Source organism: Akebia trifoliata, chromosome 4, assembly GCF_017979445.1.
Source record: "Akebia trifoliata isolate Shusen 1 chromosome 4, ASM1797944v1, whole genome shotgun sequence".
Classification (NCBI taxonomy): domain Eukaryota; kingdom Viridiplantae; phylum Streptophyta; class Magnoliopsida; order Ranunculales; family Lardizabalaceae; genus Akebia; species Akebia trifoliata.
In genome coordinates, this window is record NC_141378.1 from 13,886,950 (window position 1) to 13,913,800 (window position 26,851).

A 26,851-nucleotide genomic window follows, 5' to 3' on the forward strand; every position below is an offset into this window, starting at 1 on the left:
TTGGCCTATTTTCAAATCCCCTTTATTCCCACTTTCTAAGGTCTAGTGAATCAGATTCTCTCTTTTTTTTTAGTGGGCTAGGAAGTTTTGGTGATCTTCGTGCCTTATTTGTTCGATATGTTAAATGAGTAGGAACAACTCTTGGGGGCTTACACCCATAGCTCAGTTGGTTGGTATATTTTAATGCAACTTTGAGGTCATGGGTTCGAAAAAAAGGAATATGGGAACAATTCCCCTGTACAAGTTCTTTTTGTAGAATACTTGAATGGAGATTACAGTTTTAAAACTCAAAAACTTGACTCTACTTTCCTTTTGGGCGAGCGTTTTTAAGTCTTAAGTATGGATTTCCAATACTTTGGATGTTTTAATCAAGAAACCAAAAGACAGGGTGAGGTCCACAATGTGAAAAAAGCCTATATTTGATAGTCCAAGGCCGTTGAATTTTTCATTATCATTTTTTTTTAATGGATTGAAACCGTCAAATTAATGGAGGATGGGAGAAATTTGATGGCTTTAAGCCGTCAAATTGGGGAACATAAAAAAATTTCAACGGCCATTGCCTTCAAAATTCAGTTTTTAAAATTTGTGGGCTTTAGCCCGTCAAACTTTCTTGTCACTTTTTTCAGTTTTCACTTTGTGGTCTAGCTAACTCATTCACAAATAACGCAATCACTTCTTCAGGTATTGTTTGTCGTAGGGCGGTTAAGTAGAGATTGACTTAGATGAATTTAATTGAAATTTTGCAGGTAAAGTTAATATGAATCAATGGTTTTGTAATTGAAATTGTGAAGAATGAATATAATTGTTAGATTTCCATTCTAGTGATTAACACATGAGCATAGAAACTTCCTGCATAGGAAAGTTGTCAAGGACGTCACATGTAGTTTACATGTGATGGTGTCCTAGACACTCCTTTCGTTTTCTCTATATCCCCTCTTAAAACAATACTTAATGACTTTCACAATTACTCATGGTGACATTAAAATTTACATCGACTCACACATTGGACATGGAGGTGCGCCCAGAACCATCTACGGCTCGATACACACACATCCACATCAGCAATGTATGAATCGATGTAAAATTTTATGTCACTTTAGCATTTTCCTAAAAACTTTCTAATATATACCAATGCATATGTCATTTCTTTGACATGATTTATGGTACATCAAGCAGGGAAACAAGCGCGATACATGTAGTGCTGATCAAGTAGTTAAATGGACTACTAGATGGACATTTGAATAGAGTTCAGTTTTAAAACTTAGAGATATTTACATAAAAGTGATCAACTTTTGACGAATTTACGATTCTAACTCACTGTTCATTTTAATTACCAAAACGTGAACGATAAAGAATTCAGAGGTTTTAAAAAGTGATTATTTCACAGATTTAAAGTGAAAATTTCATTTTAAACTTGTGATATATTCACTGCATTCTAATTTTTTTTAACGAAAATGTGATTGTTCACGTTTTGATAATTAAAATGAATAGTCAGGTGGAATCCTAAATAACTCATTTTCAACTCACAAAATAGTAATTCACTCAAAAACGTATGCCTGTGCCTGTGTGAAGTTGAGGTCTTCTCCGAAGAAGGTTGAAGGCTGCAGTAGAGAACTTCTGAACGGGTTTTGGAGAAAATTATAAGCGTGTAACATCAAGATAAGTAGGAAAAAAAATATAATAATAATTTTATAGAAAAAATCCGACCTGCCGGATTCGAACCAGCGACCTAAGGATAGCTTACAGGATTTCCCTACTACAGTCCTCCGCTCTACCAACTGAGCTAAGGTCGGTTTATGTGAGATAAGCGTAAAATTTTATTTCAATGTGCATAAACACTAGGCTATAATCCAAGTCCATGGGAATTTCCTCTTAAGTATTGCCCATGATCAGTGTTTTAAAAGCAAAACAGAACTAATGGTTCCATCTGATTTTGTGTGTTTGATTTATGGAAATGAATGAAAATAATTTAAAACAAAGTCATGATAATATGACTCACTAGGTGGCATACTCAAATGACTCCATGAAGTGACAAGTTCAGGTTTCGTAGTACGTCTCGAGATACATGATTGCACTTCCCCATAACAGAAGTGTATCCTGAGAGAACCGTGCATCCCGAAGCGTACAAATTTACAATTTCCGAACCTATCCACGTCATAGAGTCATTTGAGTGTGCCACCTAACGAGTCATATTATCAAGACTCTTTGGAACAGAGTACAAATTAATATTTTAATAAATGTAAATTGAACCATGGTCCAACCACAGCTATCCACTAATTTAACAAATTTTCTTTTGAACCACTGGTTCAATTTTTGGGGATTATGTATACTTATAAAGTATATAGGACATAATATTATCATCATTGAAATCTTATCCCAAAAATTTGTGGTCAATTTAACGATTCAATTTTATGTTGAGTCATTCTCACCATAAAGATCATTATTAAAAGAAGAAAAAAAAAATATTCTAACATTCTTATTGACATAACCAAATTCTCATGCAGGTACCTGTAAACTCAATTGATAAAATCTTTGGGTGATGATACCAGAGATTTTGGTTTTAAATCCTACCTGCACTAAATCACTTAATTCATTAAAAAAAAAAAACTTACAAATGTCACATTGAATTGATTTTTTTGTGAAAATAGTCTGTAAGAAGTGGGTGGTGATAAATGTACATGCTAAATCATACATGATTTGTACGCAGTTGACGTGAATCATATATCTTTTTCTTTGGGATTCACAAGAAAAATATTTGTGATTCTATGCCTTTGCACTTCAGCCACGTACTAATCGCGTATGATTTACCATGTGCATTCATCATTATTTCAAAGAAATATGAGCAATTCAATTCAATATACAATTAAATCAGCTAACATGCTATCCATACGAACTCGATAAGTTTAACTACAAATAAATAAAGTTGCTTGCTTAGAAGGAAAAAGAAACAGTCTGGCTTCATATGAATGAGAGAGAGAGAGAGATATGAAATCCAGCTCATTGTTCTACATGACTGACACCAACCCACGTGGAGAGAGATGAATGCCAGTTCACGGACTTGCACTGTCCTCATAAAACTATATATATAGCTGTCTCTCCTCGTCCCTAACGCTGTCACCTTTCTCTTTTACAAATTTATTTACTAGCCCACCCCCACTTCCTCCTTGTGCATGTGTCATGAGTGCACCCCAACAGAGCTCACAAACAAACTTCATTCGGCCTTTAATTACAAGTTGGAAATAATTCCAAAGACCTTGGGGGAGTTCTCATATCTACTTACGCAAAATAATGATGTATTAGTTTGTCATATGTTCATAGTTCCATAACTCAATATTGACAAGCATTGAACCCATATATATGGTATCAACTGGGGCAGAGTTAGGATTTTACCCATATGAGGATTACTAAGAGTAGAAAAATATTTTGTGGGGACAGTTAAAAGTGATTTTTTTTTTTTTTTTTTGTGGAGTCAATAATGACGGATTTTTTATCCGTTGTTAACATCTGTCCCAATAACTCATTAATCTATATACTGTGAAAATTCTTGTCAGGAGCAAGTGCCCATATGCCCCCAATGTAAATCCGTCCTTACATATCATCATCCAAAGGCTTTACTATTGTTGTTGTTGAGCAATACTAGCCGAGAATTTTGAAGATTTGTTATCAATTGACATATTCAACATTAATTGCTTGTACCCACCATTGATACCCTTTGATTATAATAACTTGATTTCTCAAATGAATTTAAATAAGTATTGATTGAAGAGATAAGTTTACGCAATTTTTGAACAACTTTTGATTAGAGACTACTAAGGATGTGATTTTCGAAGTTCGACAAATATTCAAAAGAGTAATCTGATGAGGATTCATTGGACGGTTAGGATCACATCACCAAGGTGTTAAACAAAAATTTAAGTGGGACCTTATTGATGGTATGGAATGTCATCAACCTTTGATTGTATACTTAAACAAGAAATATTATCTTCCTGGTTCATAACTTCATAGTGATTGTTCCAAAGAATAGGTAAACACACATCATGGAAACCATTGTCCCATCTCTACTCCCAATATAGGTAGGTGGTCCAATGACCTAATTTATCCTACCCATACCCCTAGATCAATCCTTCATGAATGATTTTATTATCTATCAAACTTTTGGACAGCCCGTGTCATTATGTCAACTTCTTTCTTTGAGCCAAAAGTGGTTAAAGGCCAAATTAACTCCACACAAGAATCACAAGGGCAATAAATAAATATAACACAATAATATTTATGAGGTTCGGTAGTGACCACTTTCATACATGAAATACACCCCAACCATTTTTTAAAACTTCTTTCAAAATAATCATGTACCCATTTGGCCATTTTGATATTTATTTGCTTTTACCAAAATGGGAGTCACATTTTTCATTTTACATTTTAACTTTCTTGAGAAGTTAAATAAAAGATCACGTATTTTTACAAAATTATGAAAAAGCAAAAAAACTGTATATTAGAGAGTTGAGGTTTTTCTGGGGGTTGAAAATAATGGTATGTGAAGGTAGATTCACCTAAATGGTACCACTTTGGGGAAAAAAATCAGTTCATATGTACGAATTTGAAATTTAAAATGTTAGAAAAGTAAATTTAGCTTAATGATTGAATAACAAATACCCAATTTGATTATAACAAAAAAATAAATACCAAAATAGATATATGGCTCTTTTAACAAATATTTTAAAATGTGGCTAAGCCCATAATTTCAAAAACAAACAAACAGATCCTTAGGCTGTTTTGATAAAATACCCCTAGAATTACCAATAAGTCCCAATTAATTGGGTATAAGTGTATCTAGATCAAATGCGTAGAACTTGTATATATGATTAAAGGATTAGAATCAACTCAATTAACCTCAAGGCTTGTATAAAGGTCAGATTTCCTAAAATTATATACTCCAATCCTCAATCAGAAAATTACTTGTTCCTTAGTCTGTAGGCACTTGGTATACAATTGGAAGATGACTCTGATCTCGAGTCTAATGTTGCTCAAATAAAGTCAGGGTACCTAAAGTTAGGACACGTCCCAAGTGACATGTATAAGATATTGTGATTTTTTATAAAGATATGACGTAATCAGTACTGACATGATAATTGATTAATATAGGAATGAGACATGACTCTCACCATGTAAAAAAAAGGATAATTAAATTCAATGCCAAGATCTGTCAAATTTATTTGGATTTAGACAAATTTGAGGGATCTTGACGACAAATTTATCCTTTTTTCATGTTGTCTATCGACAAACACGTATCCTAACATGTGCAATGAACGTAAGATTGAAAGATAAATCAGGTAAGCATGATAAAACTAAAGTCAAGTAATTCAACCAGGCAATAAAGTGCTACCAATGAGGTCAAAAGACCATAAATAAATAAAAAATGCTGAAGTAACATTTAAATTGACATTGTTTCACACATTGTTGATGTGGATGTGTGTAAGAATCATAGATGCTTTTTATTGAAATACTTGTGAGAAGCATTTATGGCTCAATGCACACCAATGCGTGAAACAATGTCAATTTCAATGTTATTCCAACAAGAGTCTAAATAAAAGTGGTAAATGTAAGAGAGAAGAAGCTTTGTCAGAAAAGTTGCTGTAATGAAGTTGGCTGCCTTTCAAACCTAATGATATCACTGCTTATTTGAGGCAACAAACACTGTAAAATCCTATGCATTTTCTTTGAGTAATGATAATTTGATACCCCCATGTGGCATATTAAAAAACCTCTCCTGATGTGTGATGTGCCATAACCATAGATTTTCTTTAATTGGAATACAAAAATGCACAGATTTGTGAGGATGTGGAGTTGTGTATCCCGAGACATAAAGTCTATAACTTTAGTACATTCCTCGTCAAGAGAGTATGACACGTGAGGGAGTCAGATTATCACGACTCATTTTCTTTTCTCATTATTCTTCAATGCATGCTTTTAATTTGGATTTGTTTATGAATCGTGATAATATGACTACCCCACGCGGCAAACTCAATTCACTGCTTGATGTGATAAGTTCGGGAATTGTAGATCTGCATTCCTTGGGATACACATTTCTCTTCATATGCCCTTTTTATGAGGAAGTGCAGTCGTGTATTCCAAGGAGCGTAGATCTATGATTCCTGAACTTGTCATGTCAGGATAATCGATTTAGTTTGCCATGTGGGGTAGTCAGATTATCACGACTCTTCGCTTATTATGTTTTTATGTTTTTTCATTAGATCATAATTATTGGGGTAATTTGAAGTAAGGACGCAGATGTTCCGATTTTCACCCCGACAATGTCCAGTAAGTCCATAGTGATCCATGGACCGACATGACTAATCCAAGATGGACCCATTTTTGGAATGGTCCCCATAAAAAAAAATGCAAATGATCCCATGGTCAGAAATGACTAATTATCAAGGAGGGACCCATTAATGGAAGGTCATGCTTTGCTGAGTGCAGATGTACGACCGTTAATTGTCTGAATAAATTATTTGTAGAGGAACATACAAGCATGTACGGAAATTTTGAGGGCCACGGCTTGAGCAAAAACAAGAGTAAACAGAACATATATACAACGAGAGAGAGAGAGAGAGAGAGAGAGAGAAAAAAAAAAAAAAAAAAGAGGGTAGAGAGGGTATATTAATGAGGGGGACAGAGAGGCCATGGACGAGTTGCATAGTGGTGCAGCTGTCATTCTATATTCAACACCCCAGCAAATAAGCGTTTGCAACTATTGGACCTTTTCTCTCATAATCTCCACCATCCCTTCTTTTCTTTTCTTAATTAAACTATCTAAAAACAACCCATTGTAATCATCTTCTTCTCCATCAACAACAACAACAATTCTGTCTTTCACAATGCTTCTTCCATTGCTGTTGAAGGTGAAGGTAATGAATGGAAGGAGAGGCAACAAAAGAGAACAAAGAGAAGAAGAGATGGAAGATAAATAATCTTATCTTAAGCTTCTTCAATTATAGAGTGATATATAGATATCTCATGCAAAAAGAAAGATACCCATTTGTTATTTTGAAGATTTAAAGACCATGGCTTATCAGCATTATCGATCCCAATTCGGAGATACGACATTTACGAAACTGTTCGTTGGAGGATTGGCTTGGGAAACACAAGCCGAAGAAATGCGTCAATATTTCGAGCAATTTGGAGAGATTCTTGAGGCTGTTATAATTACAGATAAGAACACTGGAAGATCAAAAGGATATGGATTCGTAAGTCTCTTAATAGACACAAGTTTATCTTCTTTTTCTTTTTCTCATTTTGGTATCTAAATTTTGGATTTGTAGGTGACTTTTCTTGATCCAGATTCGGCTCGGAGAGCTTGCATTGATCCGAACCCTGTGATAGATGGGAGAAGAACCAATTGTAATATTGCTTCTTTTGGTCGGCCTAGACCCTCACCTCCAAGAGGTTGACCACATTTATTTTTATATGAAAAATCAATATTGCAATAGTTTTTTTATATCTTTGATATCTGAATTTGATGTTTGGAGGTTATGAAAATTTCTAACATATAAACAATTAATCCAAATAAAATGTGGACTTAATTTGGTTGGTGTTAATATAGGGAGAGGTCAAGGTGGACCTCAAAGTTCAACACCGTATAATCGAGTCGGGAGACCACTACTTCCGCCGCCGCCACCACCTCCTCCGATCATGTATCCTCCTTATGGGTGAGTTACATTTATTGTTTGAGTCTTGATGAATGCACGTGGTTTTGATACACTGCTGATGTGGTAAGGGCACAGAACCATAGATCGTTTTCATCGAGATACAGATGTGTGATTTTGTGCCCTTATCATGTCAACCACATGCATTTATCATTATTCTTACTGTTTTAATTTGCATTTTTTATATAAATTACTGACACACCACCTTAGTAGTAAATGTTAGAGACACAATTGAGTAATTTGAACATGGCATGTACATTTATTGTATGAGATGCAACATACAAAATCATTTACTAATGTCTGTATTTATATATGTAGTGTAGGTATGTACATTTATAACAATGTTTCATGAAGAAATGGTTGAACTGAAAATTTGTCAAATTTGTTGGATCATGGTCGGACAATGGTTCAATTTTCTTGGATCTGATTTACATTTAATGATGAATTTTAAAATTTTGTTTGATTTTACATAAATTATTTATTTTTTAGATATTACATTAAGTGTACATTGTTGAAGTTTGATTCAACTAGAGGATCTTCTGAAGGGTAAAAATCAGTGATTGTTGTCCTTACTTATCAATAAATTTTTAAAAATTGTAAAATATTATTTTATTTTATATTATTATAAATAAATTATTACTAATGCACTCTCATTATAAAATCTATTACGAAAGGTTGTTGGACCTCCCACAATGTTTTAATTAAAACATTGGTTTTAACTTACAAGGATGGCACTCGTACTGTTATAGTATAAAAGTATAGGGTCAGTAGCTTACGTGTTTGACTTCTCATTAATTTTTGACCATTCCATGGAAATACACATACTAGTATTTGCAGTATTCTTTGATCAATCAACTACCATTGGCCAATCAATGTAGTTGTACATCAAATTGGTCAGATACATGTGTTTGGGTGTGGTGGGGTCGTGCTGATTGGACTAGATCAGCATCAAGATATGTACGTAAGACATCTAATGGGAGGTAGAAGCTCTGATGTTCTACATCATTTGTTGGTGTAAATTGTAGGACCTACTGTAGTACTGTAGGGTGTTGTTAATAAGTGTACTATGTTCTCATTTCTCAATTTAGAAATATGTGAATTGTTTAATACTTTAAATCCTTCTTATAAAGAAAAAATAAAAAATAAAAAATAAAAAAAGTAGGTGGTCCCTCTAATGCATATTCATTTACATTTCTTTGCAGGTACACCACCTACACACCAGATTATGGATACCCACAAGTTAGTCTCTCTCTCTCTCTCTCTCTCCATTTATTTTATTTTTCTAATTTAATTTATTAATTTATAACAGACTCTCTACAACCCACAACTTCAACCACAATACTACCATCAAGTGTACGGAGCAGCATCATCATCATTATCGACCGTTGGATCCCCATACTATTATGGGTATTCTTTACAAAATCCTGGGGGAACTTTTTCTGCCCACCAGGCGCAAGTTATCAGGAGACCCTCTTATATACACTATCCTGCGCAGGGGGAGGGATCATTCACCACTTTTACTCAACCGACAGGTTCAGAAACGATGAGACAAGTCGATCCCTTATCTACTGGTAGTTTGTCAAACTTTTTTCTTTCTTTCCTTCTTTTTATTTATTATTATTGCATAGAGAGATTACAATAGAACAATCTAACATGCGCCATGGGGCCACAAAACCAAATGTGACTTGACCCTTGAGCAGTCCAATTCATAGCCTGACCTACTCTTCAACAGTCAAAATAAAAAATTGTAATTACGTCATTGATACTTCTATAAATAATATGTTGTGTTCTTGAAAGGAAAACCTTTTTACATTGATTCTTAGATGACATTTCTCATATATCTTACAATTTGTGATGGAAAAAAGATTTGCATGTAAAAAAACAATGGAATTCTACTATCATCAAGGTATTTTTATCTCAACAAATTCTTGCAAATCGAATCCAATGGGTATTCATGGTTATTGGCAATTCCAGTTTCGATTCAACTTATTTTGTAAATTGTGTAAATGCTACTTACTAGGGGTGCAACTTGGTCCAATTCAAATTGAAAATCGAACAAAACTGATAGCTTTGTGCTGATTTGGTTCAGTTTGGAACAAGTTGCAGTTTGGTTATGGATTGAGAAAATGAAGAATCAGTCAAGTTAGTCTAGTTCTCAATTCAAAACTTGTACAGAACTAAGAACCAACCCCTTAATGATTTACTACTTTTTAGGAGTTAGGACATACATTAAGGACTATTTTATGGATAGATTAATGAATATTTTTTTTAATGGATAGATTAATGACTTATTATGATGATACCCTCACTTTCCTAGCGCGTGTGATATGTGGACTTTACACGTCCCTGGGGAGGGATCCTTATGCCTCGGTCCAAGCCCTAGCTCACCTGATCCCACCAGTCGAACGCAAGTTTGGATATCCCTGTTAACAAAAAAAAATTAATGACTTACTATATGAAAAGAGGTTATAAGATATTAACAATCCCTAGAACCGTACCAAACCTACCTTTGTTCGTATGGTTTGTTTCAGTTCTATGGGAAATTCGGTTCTACTTCTTATTTAGTAGAATTGACCTATCTTGGTTTGGTTCTGATTTGGCCCCAAATCGAACCAAGTTGCTCCCCTACTGCCTACCAATATAAGTTTATGCACATCACTTGCAATATAAATCAAGGATCGGTGTATATATGTTGTGAGATGTCTAGTACACGTATAGGGCTTGGACTTCAAGAGGTAAGGAAGTATCAAAAGAGACCTTTCCTGATGGGTAGTGAGCTCGATTGGGCCCATGCAAGGTTTCAGAGGCCTCAAGAAGATTTTTGGTTTTGGTATATATATTGTATTTTTCAAGTAGGGTTTTATTATTATTTTTTCTCTGTGAGGTTTCTCGTGGTTGTGGACAGAGAGTCTGTAATCTTTATCGTTAATAGTAGATTTTTTTTCCCTCTCCTCCGTGGACGTAGGCAATTTGCTGAATCACGTAAATCTTGTATATTCATTTTGCTTTCTTATCTTTACTCTTGTTATGCTTTCGCACAACAATATATATATAGTGACTCATAACAAAAATTGAAAAAGCCCTACTGTTAAAACATGAAAACCAACAATAAACATATAACATGTATCCCAGGGATACATCATATATTCTTAGGATAATTGCAATTGTTGGATTTCTTGTTTCATTTAGCTAATCCCAAATCTTTGGATTAAGTTTTTGTTGTTGTTGTTGTTTTCCTTGAATTGGATCGACAGAAACAGGAATTGATAAGACTTAAAATTGTTGGGTCCCAAAATTGGATCGGACCCATCACACCAATTTGATCAGTGGTTTAGATTCATTGATAATCCATCCTTTTATTTGATACTTTGGGAAATAGCTAATATATTAGTATGTGTTTGTATCAGATTCACAAGTTTCTCAACAAACGTCAGCAACAACTGAAGCAGGTGTCACTACTTCAGAGAGCCCAATCACCTAGGACACTAACTCCAATATGCATGGTTTGATAAAAAAGGTTCATTTAATTTTGTGTAATCTTGACAGGGCGTACCTTCTTCACTTCTCTTCCATTCATATTTATTTATGTCCAAATGTGGAGAAGTTGCAGCTTCAGGAGAGAATTGCTTCAAGAAATTACTTGTCTTGAAGAACAGTTGCAGCTAAAGAAGGACATCAATTAAGCTGTGATTTTTTTTCCCACCTTTTTTGGGTAATTTATTCTTCAACTATCACTCATGAAATATTTTTCACAAATGTATGAACAAAGGAGAGAAATTCAGTCCTCAATAAAAGTTTCAGACTACCATGATTTTTTGAAATTCTTTTTTAGTTGTTCTACCAAATATAAAGAAACCAACATTAGTGTGGCATAGGCATTTTAAAAATATTTACCATATAGGAGATATCCTCTCTTTGGTAATAATAGAATTTTTTTTACCAAAATAGGGTATATTTGTGGTGCCTGCCTTTACTTTGTTACTTTTTTTCAACTTCAAATAAGTGCCTATGAAAAGTGTGTAAAAGTAAATTTAAGTAAATGCAAGTAAAGCAGGTACCCTTTTTTATAAAAGAATTTCAAAATCATATAGACGCCTTCCTTCTCCTATTTTCTAAATAGTTAAAAAATGCATATGGCACAATAATTTTGACTTCTAACATGTGTCGTGAACATGAAACAAGATGCAATATTTGGGTATTAATTTGTGGACCAGGTTCATATTTGAGCTTTGCCCAATTCATAGATCATGGTCTTATACAAGGACTAGTCACGGGGCATGTGCAACGCTTGCACATCACATGCACTAGATAAGTGAGGGTGCGCCCTTAGAGGTGGCCCATGAGGAATTAATGCTCATATTAGGTATTGAACTTATGACCTAAAGGCAATAACTGCATATTAGTCCAAAATTGCCATTGAATCAACCCCTCTGGGTTTAAAAGAAAGATTAATGATATTATAGAACTTATTCGATTTTATATATAATGATAGATTAACTATCAAGACATTTCTACTTAAACAAATGATGTAGAAATTTGAAAACATATGAACAAATGCATAATGATTTTTGAAGGGTATTGAGAGCTTTAAGTGCACATGAAGTAATGGCACATATTTGAGGCTGGTCCTTGATGCAAATTCTTTTATAGCACATTCTATTTTTAAAAATTATAGACAGAGCTGAAATAATTAGTTGATAATTAACTTATATTCTTCCATTAGTCTTTTAAACCGTAACTAGAATCGATGATGAGTATGGATGGTTGGGTTTATGTTGATTAATGGATCATAGTCTTAATTTGAATTAATAGTGACCTATATATAATAAATTCTGCCCACTCTGAAATCAACAATACAAAAATTTAACATTAAGTATCATTTTAATTAGACAGTCAAGATTTTTAACTTCAAGTAATCTTTCATGAGATTTGGATTATAATAACTGACTGAATTTTTGTGAAGTTTGTCTCCATAATATGGAAAACTTACCATGCAACTGAACTCCAACATGATGGTCATGAGAAACTGAATATGAATATGAAACAAACTTTAAAAAATTGGTCTATATTTAATTTAATTTCTATAACAAATGGATGAAGGAGTGACCTGTGGGAAGAAAAATACAAGTTACCTAAGGACTATGTTTTTTTTTTTTTAAAAAGAAAACTAAAGAGGCCATAGGACTTCAAGGTGGTGGGCTTGGGTTGGACTCTACAAAGCCTAACCCAACCCTAAAGAGATGGACCGAGCTGTAATCCAACTTTAACCTCTTATCGGGCTAAAGTTGCCAAGCCCTAGCCCCACCAAATTGGCCAGGGCAATGCTTTGGTTAATAACTTTAATCGAATCCTATTTCTCTATTCCACTTTGTCCAAGTCAAATCTTCTATTCTCTAAAATCATTTCTTTACAAATTAACTATTCGGAGAAAGAAAGCATGGATGCAAAAAAGATAGATGTGTAAATCGAAAGCCTGGCCCACAATGCCTGTTCCTCGAACAATTTCCATGATTCATCAAACAACAGAGATAAAGGGATGTAGACAATTTCGCTTCCCATTACTAGATATAGAGCTCTTTTCACCGCTTTTGTTAGGTTCAATTTTGTTGTTTCAGACCTATTTGGTAGGACTGTCAACAACTCGGATTAGTCCTGAAATCTGATCTATTCTGATCCCATAATTCCATATCTCATTGAGGATTTGGGTTCCAATAAGTATCATATCTGATAACCATGTATTGATTGAGTAAAATGTGAGAAAGTACGTACATTATGTTATATATACTTTTTATAAATATGAAGTTTATCTATATTTTATATAACAAACCAGATTTGATCCAATTCAGACCCAATCCAATCCCCTATCGATTCATATCATAATATTGAGATATGATAAAAACCCATTTTGACAAGGTCAGATCCTATTCTTATAAAAACCATTTCGACAAGCTTGCAATTTTACAAAACTGACAAGTTCATTGCTTATTTTCTTTTAAAAAGTGACTAATTTAACTAAAATCTTTATTAAAGTGTGTTTTTTTAATTCAAAAAGCCTAATTTTCTATTATTATTATTATTAAATATTTTTCAGGCATTTTTTAAAGATCTATCTAGTGGAGAGCTTTCCATTAATAAATTTTTACGAAACACCCAAGTTTGAAGAATAGGTCATAAGTGCCAAAATCAAACCCTCAAATTGCTTTCCTTAAGGACAAAGTTTCCCGTACACTTGGAAGAGAAGATGTATGGATAGAAGACCATGTGTCTTCGAATGTCATGGGAAGTCCTTTTCACGTATAAAACTTGGTTTCTTTCAACCTAAAAAACTATTAATCTCTCGACACTGGAGCCCTTTACTTAAAATATGTTTTTATTACTCAAAATGTCTAAATCTTCAAAATTAAAATTATAAGTATAAATTTTCATTCTTCTTATATTATTAGCCATAACAAATCGAGAAGGAAACCATAATCATGGATAAATTAAAAACTTAGGTAAGGTAGAAGAGGTGAAAAAGGGTATTTTTAGTATTTTAAAACTTTTTAAGGTGAAGGGGCCTTTAATTGACAAAACTTCACTTAGTGGATTATCAAGTAAGACCCAAATTAAGTTTGGGGGCATTTAGAAAGTAAATCCTATGTTAAGAGTCCATTAAGTTAATTTCAAATTTGGTTATACTAGAACCATAAGTGAGCCCACCCTTTAGAACTAGCCACGGTTCTCCCATGAAAGGATTTGTTTTTCAAACAACAATTGGACATATATGATAGGAAAAATTATTAGAAAAAATAATAAATTAATTATTAATTATTAAAAGAATAATATTTTTTTTTCAAAATTATCAAAAAGGTAATAACATCCAAGAGCCTGTTTTCAAGTGGATGGAATTACCCTCCCGAAACCTTGGGGTTCAAACATCACTTTTCATTTGCTCCAAAACGACCCCATTATCCTCCCAATATCTAGAGGTTAGAACATCACCTTTCGCTATAATGGACAAATGTATATATTATCTCTGATTTATGCTTCAGCAGTCGTAAATAATCCCACTATAAATAACACATTCATTCATTTCTCATTTGACATAAATTTTACAATCAATTCTACTGATTAGTCTTTCTATTTTTGTACTCTCTAATTTCTCTTAATAATTTTTTTTGTGTAAAAAATGTTTAAATTTTTAAGATGACTGCACGAAGAATGATTGTATGCCGTTATGGATGTTATTGTGAACATTTGACGTACATTAGTGGTATTCCAAGACCCTAATAAATAATCATGTGTCTTCCAATGAGTAAGTGCTCCTGTGTCCATATGTAAGATAAACATAAAAAATAAAAAATTATTATCATTTTAATGAATTAATTAATAATAATATACTATAATAAGTATAAGCATCTATAAAAAGGGAGTGCAACCTTGAAGTTGGCTATTCGACTTCTTTTGCAAACTGTGATAATGAATTGTACAAAAATGAAAGGACAACTCCCCATACATATCATCCTGTCTTAGAAAAAGAAAAATTGTCTTGCAAATTTTCAAAAAAATATAGCGATCTTGTGGTGATGGTACTCATGGATCTAGCACTAAAGCATGTAAATCCACAGAGATATCTCTCTGTTTAGCCTTGTTGTTTTGTAGTTGAACTCTTAAACATCGATGTATCAAATCCGTAAAATCCTGACCTTGAGCATGTGATATGGTTACAGGAAGTCCGATGATAGACAAACCTAAAATATGTGAAGTATCCTCTAAAGTGATAGGCATCTCTCCGAATGGAGAATGAAACATGTTGGTCTGTAGTCAAAATCTCGCTGCGAACATGTACCATAAGCATAGATCATGATGTAATCATCTGATTTGATGATAATTGTCGAATCTAACATACTCTACAAGAGATAATTGTGCCTTAGTTAACATCCAATTCTTAAAAAAAAAAAGTTCCATTATAACAAATTCGAAAATCATTATAGTCAACTTATAATAAATTCACGAGTTAGTACCATTTTAAATAAGAGTAGCGTTCAATGGCCAACAGTTTGGCAAACATTTTGGCAAACACATTTTTCAAAACATGGGTTAGAGGTCTTGGAATGGGCTGATTTTTGGTGAGGATGATCTCTATGGTGAGGAGATCATCATCACCAAAAATCAGCCCATTCCAAAACTTCTAACCTCATCAAAAATGGTTTACAAAAAATGGACGGTTCACGATTTTTCAACTTGTAAAATGGGGCTAGAAGTTTTGGAATGAGCTGATTTTTGGTGAGGATGATCTTCTCACCATAGAGATCATCCTCACCAAAAATCAGCCCATTCCAAGACCTCTAACCCATGTTTTGAAAAAGTGTTTGCCAAAATGTTTGCCAAACTGTTGGCCACGGATAGGGACCCTTTAAATAATATATGTACATATAATTAATAAAATAATTATATCTACCAGATCAAACCAATTATCATTTTGCTCAATTTTGAAATGCATAGGTGGAACTCATATTAGTATAAAGAAGAGAGAGGTATACAAATAATGGTGATCTAGATATGCCCCTCCAGCTTTTATGAATATTTGAGATACCCCCATCGTTTCAAACTGATGAGGTGCAATTGTAAAATGAATTAAATTGCCTTAATCTTGAAATGTTGACTTTATATAACCTTTGTTTTTTCACCCAAAAATGTGTTCTCTTCAACCTCTATGTAAATTATTTTTAACCCACCCAATTTCATTTTCAATTTATCATTTTCAATGACTCCTTAACCCTTTTTCAAAATTTCATAATCTTCTATCCCCTCGGAAAAAAAAAAAAGTTGTTTGAAGGTTGAAATATAATCGATTATGTGAATTAAAATAATGGGTATTTTTTAATATTTTTGCTAGATCCTTCAGATTAGGGTATAAAAAGAACGAGGGCAATCTAAATGAAGGGTGAAATAGTGAAGATATTCTTGCCGAATACATATTTTTTAATAGCCAAATAAGCTGGAGGAGCTAGAAAAGAATTATGGAAATTCTTGTCAGTAATGGCATAGATCTCAAGGTGGAGAGATCCATACTCCTCACCTAAAGCTAAAGTTGAATTGTGGAATGTGACATCTATGTGGGCCCTATACAGGACTTGTAAACTAACTATTTTAAAATAATAATAATAATAATTAATTGTCCCTTGGAGCTGGTGAATAATTAAATTTGACGTAATTAAAGTAATTTTATATATATTTATGACCGAGTACACCTATAATAATTTTTTTTATTAAAGTATGGATTGGTTAGGCGAAAGCGTATTGGTATCTCCATTCTCCAGAGCGCAACAGGCGCATTGGGACAGGGCCTGTCGGCATCATTTTCAATGGCACACATTGTACAAGTAGTTGGCGGGGTGGTGGGGAGGGGTTGACTTCGTAAAATTACCTAAATAACCTCATCTTTATCTTTTCGTTGTTTTCTCTCCCAAACAAGAAAATCTCCAAGTTGTTAACCTCTGATTGCAAATTATTCAAATCTTGTCTTTAATCCAATTTTTTTCTTGAAGATCATCGAAGATAGAATCTTTAATTTAAATATAAAAGATAAGGTTTAATAGGTTTTAAAACAATTTACCGTAATGGTTAATAACTTGAAGATGACAGATTTTTTGGGGAACCTTGTCTTCAATTTAAAGATTCAAATCCTCAACCTTCTAATCACAAGAATAAGATAGGCTATTTTTTTTGATAAAAAAATCAAAGAATTTTTATATAACAATATGGTGTATTTGATTACATAAGAAAAATAGGTAAAAAAATTTATTTTTCATGTGTTTGATTGGTTTTTCAAAGAAAAAAAGATTTTCACTCTCATCTGAAAATATAAAAAAGTGTGAATTTTACTTTTTCACCTATTTTAAGAAATAATAAAATCTATCTCTAATCAAAATTTTAATTTTTTTTCTTTCCCTCAATGTCACCACAACCACTATTAATCGTTGTCACCACTATCATGGTCATTGTCACTATCGTTGCCACCTGTCGTCTTTGTCTCTCTCTCTCTATTCTTTTTCTTCTTTCTCTCTCCACCTCCGTAGTCTCTAATTCTACCAATGACCCTTGCTTTGTCTAAGTATTAAAAAAAAAAAAAAAAAACACTTGATTTTTCCACCTTATTCATTTTCTTATAGATTTTATGAAAAATGAAAATTCATGCAGTCAAATACATTGAAAATTAGATTGATTATGTTAGATTTGCCTATCTTAAAAGTTAGCAGCTTGAAATTAACAAGTCTTTTTTTTTTTTTTCGATTTTGAAACCTAAGTCTAGAGGGCATGTCAGTAGCTTGAAAATAAAATAAAAGAGTATCTCTAGAATTGAACAAAACAGTAAAGGAGGATGTCTAAAATTTAAATCATCCAATATTTTATTTGATGTGGATCGGCTTTCACTATACACACTTACCCCTCATAGACTATTATAATGAACCTAAACTACAATGTTAAGAATTCAATGCCCTCACGAATCGAATGGTGCCTCGAAGGATTTGTTTTGTAGTAGGATTAGTTAGGTCTGGATAGAATTGACCATTAAATCTCACATTTTATTTATTTATTTTTAAAATTAAAAAAAAAAAAAAAAAATTATGATGTAGAAGGGTGTCCCATTCCTATAGCACCCTACTGTGTTTACATGACACGTTGTTATTGGAGATTAAAGACATTGAAAAAACAGCTTGATTATGAGTTCAATGTGTTTTAAACTCCAATAAAAACATGTCAGGTACACACCGTTCTGATTCTGATTAAAAAATTTCTTTTGATGAACTGTGTCTATGTGGCGAGTTTTAATTGGAGATTAAAAGCTGCTTCAACCATTCAAAATGCTTATTTTGCAGCCGATGTGTTCTTAATCCAATTAAAACATGCCATGTAGACACTGCTCCTAATCTATACGTGCGGGACACATCCTGATTCTTTACTAAAAGAAATTCAACGGCAGCCCTCGTGCTATTGGTCAAAATTGCACTCTTTATTAGGGAAATCTTTCATTGGGAATCTTTCATTGGGTTATGCGCGCATAATGGACTTCATTTTCGGAAAGTTCATCAAAATTATGGACTTATTTATTTTCTAAGGAAACACGCCATCACAATTTTTTTTTTTTTTTTGATAAGGAAGGGTATCCGAGTCAACTTGTGCGAATCAGACTAGTCCCTATGCCCCGCTCTCAGACTATATCCCACTATGTGGAGCAGTGTGTGACTACCAAGACTTTTTATGAATGGTAGGATTTGAACTTGAAACCATAGAAAGAACAGATTCCTTGACCGTCACCACATCACTTGTGTCACCCCAGTACGACTCATTTTTTAAATGATTTTAACTTTTTTGAAAAGTTTTATTTTATTGAGAGTTTACTTTGCCACTTTAATTAAAAAATTATTATGTTTAACACTCCTAATAAAAATGTTAGCACACCATTTCATTTGATGGTCTCCCCTGTTCTCTTAAAAACATCAAACATTGATAGGGATTGCTTTAATTAAACTCGTACTTCATTCATTTTTACCATCAATTCAAATTTAAGGAACCTATTTTAAATATCGTGTGGTGGCCCCTCTTCCTCTTCTCCGATAAAATCTCATATCGCTCTTGTTGAATCTTCTATATCATGCCAAATACCAATCACAATCTAAATTTACAGATTTTGTGCAAGATTGGCCTTTCTAGATTGTCCAATTAAATTCACTAGAGAAAAGTATAATAGTTATGAGCACCCCAAATACCAATTTTAACTTAATTTAATGTTTATAAAAATTTAAAAAAAAAAAAAAATTGATGTGTCAATAACAACTCTCCTACTAATCTCTTCCCCATTTATATGGTTAGAACTGTTTCAAAAATAAAAAAATAAAAAATAATAATCTCATTTATAAAATTGCATTTTTATTATTATTTATGTATAATAAAAGTAGAGATATTTATGATCAATTTTTGACGAATTTACGATTCTAGCAAAACATGAATGATAATAAATTCGGAGTTCTTTAAAGTGATTATTTCGTAAGTTTAAAGTGATTGATTGGAAATAATCACGTTAAACCTGAGAAAGTCAATTTTAAAATTGTCAAATTCATTACCATTTTAAATATTTTTTTAACAAAAATGTGATCATTCACGTTTTAATAATTAAAATGAATAGTTAGCTAGAATTGTAAATAGCTCATTTTCAGCTCACCAAATAGTAATTCACTCAAAAAAGTAAAAAATTCCAATTACAACAATAATAAATACGAGTACAAGAGTACACAGGACATAAAGTCTTGTGGCCAATCTTCCAATTCTCTCTTACAACAATAAAGAACAACAACCAAAATTAAGAGAGTTTTTATTGACACACCAACTTTTACTTATAATACAACGATCCATATGTAGACAATGGCTTAATTTCACAAAGATTAATGTGTTATAAATAAAATTTGGTGGCAGTAGAATTTCTCAAAATTAATTGTCCACAACAGATGCCCAAGCATTTTCATTCTTCTGAAGCAACACTTCCTTGATTAATTTCTCAAAATTCTCATAAGATGATCCACCTGGTTTAGAAGCTAATTGTGCTTTCTCCTTCCACTCTAATCCTTTCTTCCTCATCTCCCTACCCTTCTCCCCCTCCATCATCTCCCTCACCAATCCCTCTACTTCATCTCTCTTCACATTGTTATCAATCTCCATACCCATCTCCCAATCGGTACAAGCATATCGACAATTCGTCTGTTGTTCCGCAAAAAATGGCCAACATATCATGGGTACCCCCTCAGCTACACTTTCAATTGTCGAATTCCATCCACTATGTGTTAAAAATGCTCCCACCGATTTGTGGGCGAGTACTTGCTCTTGTGGGCACCATCTTGCTAGTAAGCCCCTTTCTTTGGTTTCTTCCGTGAATTCTTCCGGTAGAATAGAGGACTCCCCTGAGACTAGATCAGGTCGAATGATCCATAAGAAGGAATGTTTGCTATTAGCAAGTCCCCAAGCAAATTCGCTTAATTCTTTAGCTGTCATGACCGTAATGCTGCCAAAATTCACATAAACAACCGAATTTGGTTCTCTTTGATTCAACCATTCTATGATTCCACTATCTTCTTTCCACAAGCTTGATCCTAACGAACTTAGGTAACCTTCGGGTACTTGACGATATAGCAATTGTAGAGGTCCAATTGTGTAAACACGTTCAAATTGTGATCTAATTGCTTCTAGTACTTCGTGTTCTAAATCATCGAATGTGTTGAGTATTAGGCCTTTAGCCCTATGAGCATTCCTTGTTTGCTCAATGTTGTATTGCAGCATGATTGCATTTGGATCCATCGTTCTAATAAATGTCGGGAAGTCCCTTAATCGGATCCCTTTCATCCCTGGTATCCAATCTATCACTGTGTCGAGATACCCATTGGTGAAATAACTCTCATCTACATATAAGATCAATATTCTCTATTAAGAAAAATGTGGGTAAGAGGTTAGAAAAATAGAGAGAATTTATATTGCCACACCAAATTCTTATTGTAACACAATTAATGAACCTAAGAATATGTATGGGAAAAGGTTGCATGAATCAAGGGATCATGTAGAGCATGGACCGAGGTCTACATTTAGGCCATGTAGAATGCCACATTGATCCAAATGACAACTGAGCATCTTTTTATCTTCTAGATTGGGTTTGAAAATAATTCCTTTCAAAAATTGTAAATTTTTTTTTTCTTTTGACGTTGTATCTTGAGTTTAAAAATGGAAGGTCACTAACTTTTAGATTTAAAATTTAAATTCAACAGTGACAAAATTTAAATTCAATGGTGACAAAATATCTTTTTCAATTATATTTTCTTGAGTTGGTATATATATATATATATATATATACACAAATGGAGACACAAATGATGGGATGGCGCGCACGATAATGTGCTCCTCACCACGTCATTGTGTCACCTCTGTGTCTTTTGTCACCCCCACATGATTCATATGCATCTAGGAACATAATTTTTTCTTCAAATCAATTATACACCTTAACCGGCGCACCAAAAATAAATAAAAAAAGAGGACATGAACAGTCAACAGAATCTCTCTCTCTTTTCCCTCTCTATGGTCTCCCCCTGTCTCACTTCTTTCTAGTAAGTTGTAGAGAGATACCATGGTTGAGAAGGAGTCCGTGATGAGGTGGAATGAGGAAAAATAGAAAAAGGTTATCCCCACACTATTAAAGTTTGAAACTTAAAAAACCTATTTAGTTCTATTTTTCATATATCATGATAAAAATGTGGTGTGACAATAAAAGCTCCGTCTCCCTAAAGAAAGAAAGAAAGGAAAATAAATAAATAATTGATAAACGAAGTAATGGGTACCTTTGAATGGCACGTAGCCTCTCTTAACAAGTTCATGATAGTAAACATAGCCCATGAAACCACAAGCACTAGTTGTGAAGAACACTACCTCTGGTATATCCAAGTCTTCTGCTGCTTCTAAGGTGAAGCTCATCGCCCCATCTGACACAATACAACTAACACTAGGCACATCAGATGACTCATTTAGTTTACTTATGAGGTTCTTAAAGGGACCTATACAATTGGTTCGAACCGAATTGCACAATGAAGGTATGTCTTGGGTTGAACCCGGATCTGATGGAGGAAGTCCATCAGGTATCGTTTCGAATCGGAAATCATCGAGGCCCTTGACGGATTCCGGCCCTCGAGATTTAACTAGACGGTTGTGATTGAATTCTGTATTGACAAAGGTGATGTGGAAGCCTTTGAAATGGAGAAGTTTTGCTAATATGAGCATAGGACTTATGTGTCCTTGTGCTGGGTATGGGATGCAAACCGCATGAGGCTTTTTTCCTGCCAATAAAGACCCCATTTTGTTTTGTTCTTCAATGGCTTCTAAGAGAAAGGGAAGGAAGGAAGTAAGGAAGAGGAAGGCAAATGCTTTTGGACATCAACTCTACTTTTGCTACTCTCCTTTTATAATAAATTAATAATTAGAGGAAAACCAGCCACCAATTTTTTTAATTTTGACTTTCTTGGTGCCCATCTTCAAATAATGACTCCACCATATTTTGTAAAATAATTTAAAGAGAAAACTTTTGGTGTTAATCAAAAACACAAATTACTCATATTTCCTCACCGTATGTAATGCCACGTGGCCATGACAAGATGATGATGTTTGGCCCCTCATTTACTAGTGTACATACGTACCCAAGGTGATTTCTAGACCTTTCATTTGAGCATTATTTTTTACTAATGATTTTATTGAAAATTTTCACTTGATGTGTACTTGATTGATGTGGAAAGAGCATAAAATTGTTGATCATTTCCTGGTGTATTCAAAAGAAAAAGATCTATAGTTCTCGAGACACTCCAATTTGAATAGATTCCCACTCAAAAGGGTCCAAAAAGACCATTTTTTCGGTAAGTCCATCAATAAGTTTAAGAAGTTTAAATCTTTGAAATTTGACTTTTTCGATTAAATCAAAAGGTCCTAAGATCCCTAAGGGTTTCATGAACCCATAATAAGGCCTCACAAACCCTTCACCTTTTTCCATCTTTCATTGCTCCAATTTCAAATTCGAAATTGTCCTAAACCCACTTAAGGCCCACTGACCTTCAACTCCCTAAAAATCATTTTAACCTTACCCTAAAACAAATCCAACCAAATCAATCATAAGCCTAAAATTCATACCCTTACTCATATCCATGCAATCCTTGATTATTAAAGAGGAGTCTTATCACCACCACCCTTCACCTCCCAAATTCTTCTAACAAATCCCGTCATCATCCTCAAAAAGTAAATTAACCCATATCCATATTATAACGTACCCCCATCATTCCATCAAAAAACAATCAACCAATACCCCTTCTCCTTAATCAACTCATCTAACACACACAGTCACACCCTTAAGACACTTGCCACCACATCCTCCATCCTCCCAAAAATTAATTATCTAATCCCTTATACAACTCATTCTTTTAACCAAACACCAAACACTACACCTTTTAACCCCCCATCTGACACTCAATCCATATGGGTTGAAGGATCCAACCTACTTAGGTCAAGAATAACCTATTTCCATCAGCTTACATAAATACCACTCTTCAACCTCCAAATAACATCTCTATCAGACATACACCTCATTTCATTATCTTCTAACATTTCCCTTTTTAACATTTTTTACCCTAAAAACAACCCCAGAATCCTATAAATACCCTATATTTACCTCTTAAAAATGATTCATGCTATGAAATCTTAAAAGGCTCAAAATTCTCAACTCCTCTCTACTCCACTCTTTTCCTCTTTCACTACATCCTTTCTTTTAAAAGAAACTCATATAACTCTACTAAGGACTTAAAAAAAAAATGAAAAGAAGAAGAGAAGGAAGCCCAAACCTCGAGGTGGGTTGGACATAGTATTGCACCCCCTCTCCATCCTCCTCTTCTACCTCTCCCCTTCACCCCTTTTATTTTTATTTTTAGAAAGGCCTTAAAATGTAATGCCCCCCCTCCTCTACCTCTGATATATCAAACTTTACTTCGGTCAAAAGTGTAAGGGTTATAACTGTTTTAAAATAAATTATTTAAAACTCTTAAACATAATACATTTTAAGACAATCAGTAAAATCCTCCCTTATCAACCCATGAGAATGGGCTCATAGCTATTAGCCGACACTTTCCAAAATTAGATTTTTAAGGCATGGTATTGATCAAAATAATCTCCTTCAATGAGGTGATTCTTATGATCCGAATTGATAACAAATTCCTTATGTGTAAGGGTACAAGTTGTCGATCATTCGATTCTTTTTTTTTTATTCTCGTCTTATTTCGAAAATGACCAAGTCTTTCAAGATTACCATCATTTGATGGAGAAAAAGTGATGCCTAACACCTTCCTTTTCTTTCTAATTGTACCCTTACCTAGATCCTAGGTATTCTAGTCCATATGAGAGTTACTGAGATGCTAAAACAATTTTTTTTTTTAATATTTTTCAGGTGACCATTCACACTCTTTTACAAAAAGGAATGGTGGCGACTCCAAATCTTCGTAGAAATGATCTTTGGATTCGAAAATCACATATATACAAGTTATATGCCCTTGTCACGTTAATTGAGTATAGATCAAGTAAAATTTTTTGAGTTAAAAAATAATTAGTCATTTAAAACCTCAAAAAATTTAATCAAGTCAACTAGATTCTCTCTAAATTCCATAAAAAAAAACTTAGATAAATAAAAAATAAAAAATCAATCGATTTTTTTTTCTTTTGGGCTTGATCCAAGATTGTGAAATATAACTTTCTCAATTTGTTGTTTCAAACTTTATAGAATTTTGTCCTCTACGATCCCCGAAGCATGAAATCATGTTTTTGATGCCAACACGTGAGCCTAGGACCCTTTCTAACTTAGTAAGGCTAGTCTAACTCATTTATTTATATACATGATTAATTTTTTAATAAGTTAAATATTTATTATCTATATAAAATAATATCTTGTGTCTTAGCTTTTATTATCCCATCTTATGATAAGGGCAAGTTATAATTATTTGTTATATGTTACATTAAGAAATAATTTTAAGATAATTTAAATGTTTGACTTGTCTAAGACGAGATGACTGGGATGAATCCACTCTAAATCAGCGATGGTCAAGACGAGAGGAGATATTGACTTTTAAAATCATGACTTAGAGATGCTTTTTTTTTTTTTTTTTAAATATTTGAAGTGCCCGATTATTGACATGTCCCAATAATAATCTCATCAACATCTTCTAATTAAGCCAAAAATCATTGGTTTTTCTTTTAAAAATATGTTGTCTTCAACATCTTCCACCCTTAATTTATTTGGCAAAGTCACTAATAAGAAAAAAAAAAAAAGTTTAAATTCATTTCTTCTTATGGCTTAAAAGAGACAAAAACATAGAGAAAATCGAGTTACTTAAATCATGTAAAAGAAAAAATAATTTTGTCACCAATCACTAAGAAGTTAGTGGACCCAAAAAAATATCAATTGGTATGATTTGAAGAAGACAAATCAGCAGATTGGTTGTTTGATAAGTTAGCTTGCAATGGCGTCCGCTATCAGCACCAACATGTTTTTTAATTTAGTTATTTAATAAAAATATCACTATCATTTTTATGTGATCCAAATGGGTTGAATAAAATCATGTTTATAATTAAAATTTAAACGCAAGTCTTTGGAACACTCCTCTGCCCAATAAATTTTTTACTTTTATTCCCATAAGTCACATGGAAGGAATGGGAGTTTAATATAGTCAATTTAATATTTTATAGGGAATTATTTATCCGTGAATCATGGAATCATGTGCCACACCACACATGATCTTTTTCTTATTTAAATGATTGAACATGGCCTCTTAATTACTCATCATATGCATATATTGGAGGATTTTATTATTATTATTATTATTATAAATAGGACTTTGAAGTTAGATACACTAGATTTTGGGAAGAAATAAAAAACAGGGAAAATTATTTAAAGGATGTTGGTGGAGAGATTTATTTCTAAGTAATTTCTAAGTTTTGATCAAATTTTTTATTTCTTAATGGTCCTGCATTATTGGTGAATTCACCATTTTTTTTGTAAAATTGTCGAGTTCACCAATTTTTATTTATTATTGAACTCAACATTTTATTTATTTATTGTCTAGTTCACCACTTTTTATTTATTGTCGCACTCGACAGTAAGTAAAAAATGGTAAACTCGACACTAGTAAAATTCATTCATTTTCAATTTTTGAGTTTTTTTAACTAAAATACATGAAAAGATCGACTAAAAACTTGACATAACAACTTATTTAGATGATTTCAATAAAAAAGAATAATTCTTGATTGATTTTCATAAAAAAACTAAGAAAAAAAGTAAAGAAATTCTAATATTTTACATACATATTCTAAATATTTGAATATTTTTTTGAGAAATGACTTCTTTTTTTTTACATCATTTCTTTTTTATATAGAATGGAGTCTCCGAAACGAGATTGAGAAGCCAAAAATCCATTTTTTTTAAAATATGAAAATGATGAATTCGAACGATTCAGACATTCAATCATGAGAAATGTGGGAGATGAACTCAATGACCGTTAAGAAAAGAAAAGTTCACTATATGGACTGACTGTAAAAAACTTAGGAAT

At 33.1% G+C, this 26,851-nt stretch overlaps 2 protein-coding genes and 1 non-coding gene across 3 annotated transcripts; 1 reads left to right on the forward strand and 2 right to left on the reverse strand.

Moving 5' to 3' along the window:
• Positions 1-1,701: 1,701 nt before the first annotated feature.
• On the reverse strand, positions 1,702-1,793 carry TRNAY-GUA (transfer RNA tyrosine (anticodon GUA)). The gene is given in 2 exon segments: positions 1,702-1,737; positions 1,757-1,793. It is a non-coding gene; the product is annotated as a tRNA-Tyr (tRNA).
• Positions 1,794-6,648: 4,855 nt separating this feature from the next.
• Positions 6,649-11,499, forward strand: LOC147403965 (putative RNA-binding protein ARP1). Its single transcript, XM_086437696.1, has 6 exons — positions 6,649-7,244; positions 7,320-7,443; positions 7,601-7,706; positions 8,906-8,942; positions 9,013-9,274; positions 11,111-11,499. Exons 1-6 carry the CDS (start codon positions 7,062-7,064, stop codon positions 11,182-11,184), a joined length of 786 nt encoding a protein of 261 aa, XP_086293822.1. The 5' UTR covers positions 6,649-7,061; the 3' UTR covers positions 11,185-11,499.
• Positions 11,500-20,043: 8,544 nt separating this feature from the next.
• Positions 20,044-22,661, reverse strand: LOC147403966 (7-deoxyloganetin glucosyltransferase-like). The gene is made up of 2 exons (XM_086439771.1): positions 22,064-22,661; positions 20,044-21,136 (listed from the first exon to the last, which is right to left on the reverse strand). The coding sequence occupies exons 1-2, from the start codon at positions 22,572-22,574 to the stop codon at positions 20,175-20,177; spliced, it is 1,473 nt and encodes a 490-aa protein (XP_086295897.1). The 5' UTR covers positions 22,575-22,661; the 3' UTR covers positions 20,044-20,174.
• Positions 22,662-26,851: the final 4,190 nt, after the last annotated feature.

Bases quoted from the DNA above. Each gene is read 5' to 3' on its own strand.
- LOC147403965 (XM_086437696.1), top strand. From the start codon at position 7,062: ATGGCTTATCAGCATTATCGATCCCAATTCGGAGATACGACATTTACG. The intron at 7,245-7,319 runs GTAAGTCTCTTA...TTGGATTTGTAG, and splicing joins GATCAAAAGGATATGGATTC to GTGACTTTTCTTGATCCAGA. The intron at 9,275-11,110 runs GTAGTTTGTCAA...TGTTTGTATCAG, and splicing joins AGTCGATCCCTTATCTACTG to ATTCACAAGTTTCTCAACAA.
- LOC147403966 (XM_086439771.1), bottom strand. From the start codon at position 22,574: ATGGGGTCTTTATTGGCAGGAAAAAAGCCTCATGCGGTTTGCATCCCA. The intron at 21,137-22,063 runs GTACCCATTACT...TCTTATATGTAG, and splicing joins AGGCTACGTGCCATTCAAAG to ATGAGAGTTATTTCACCAAT.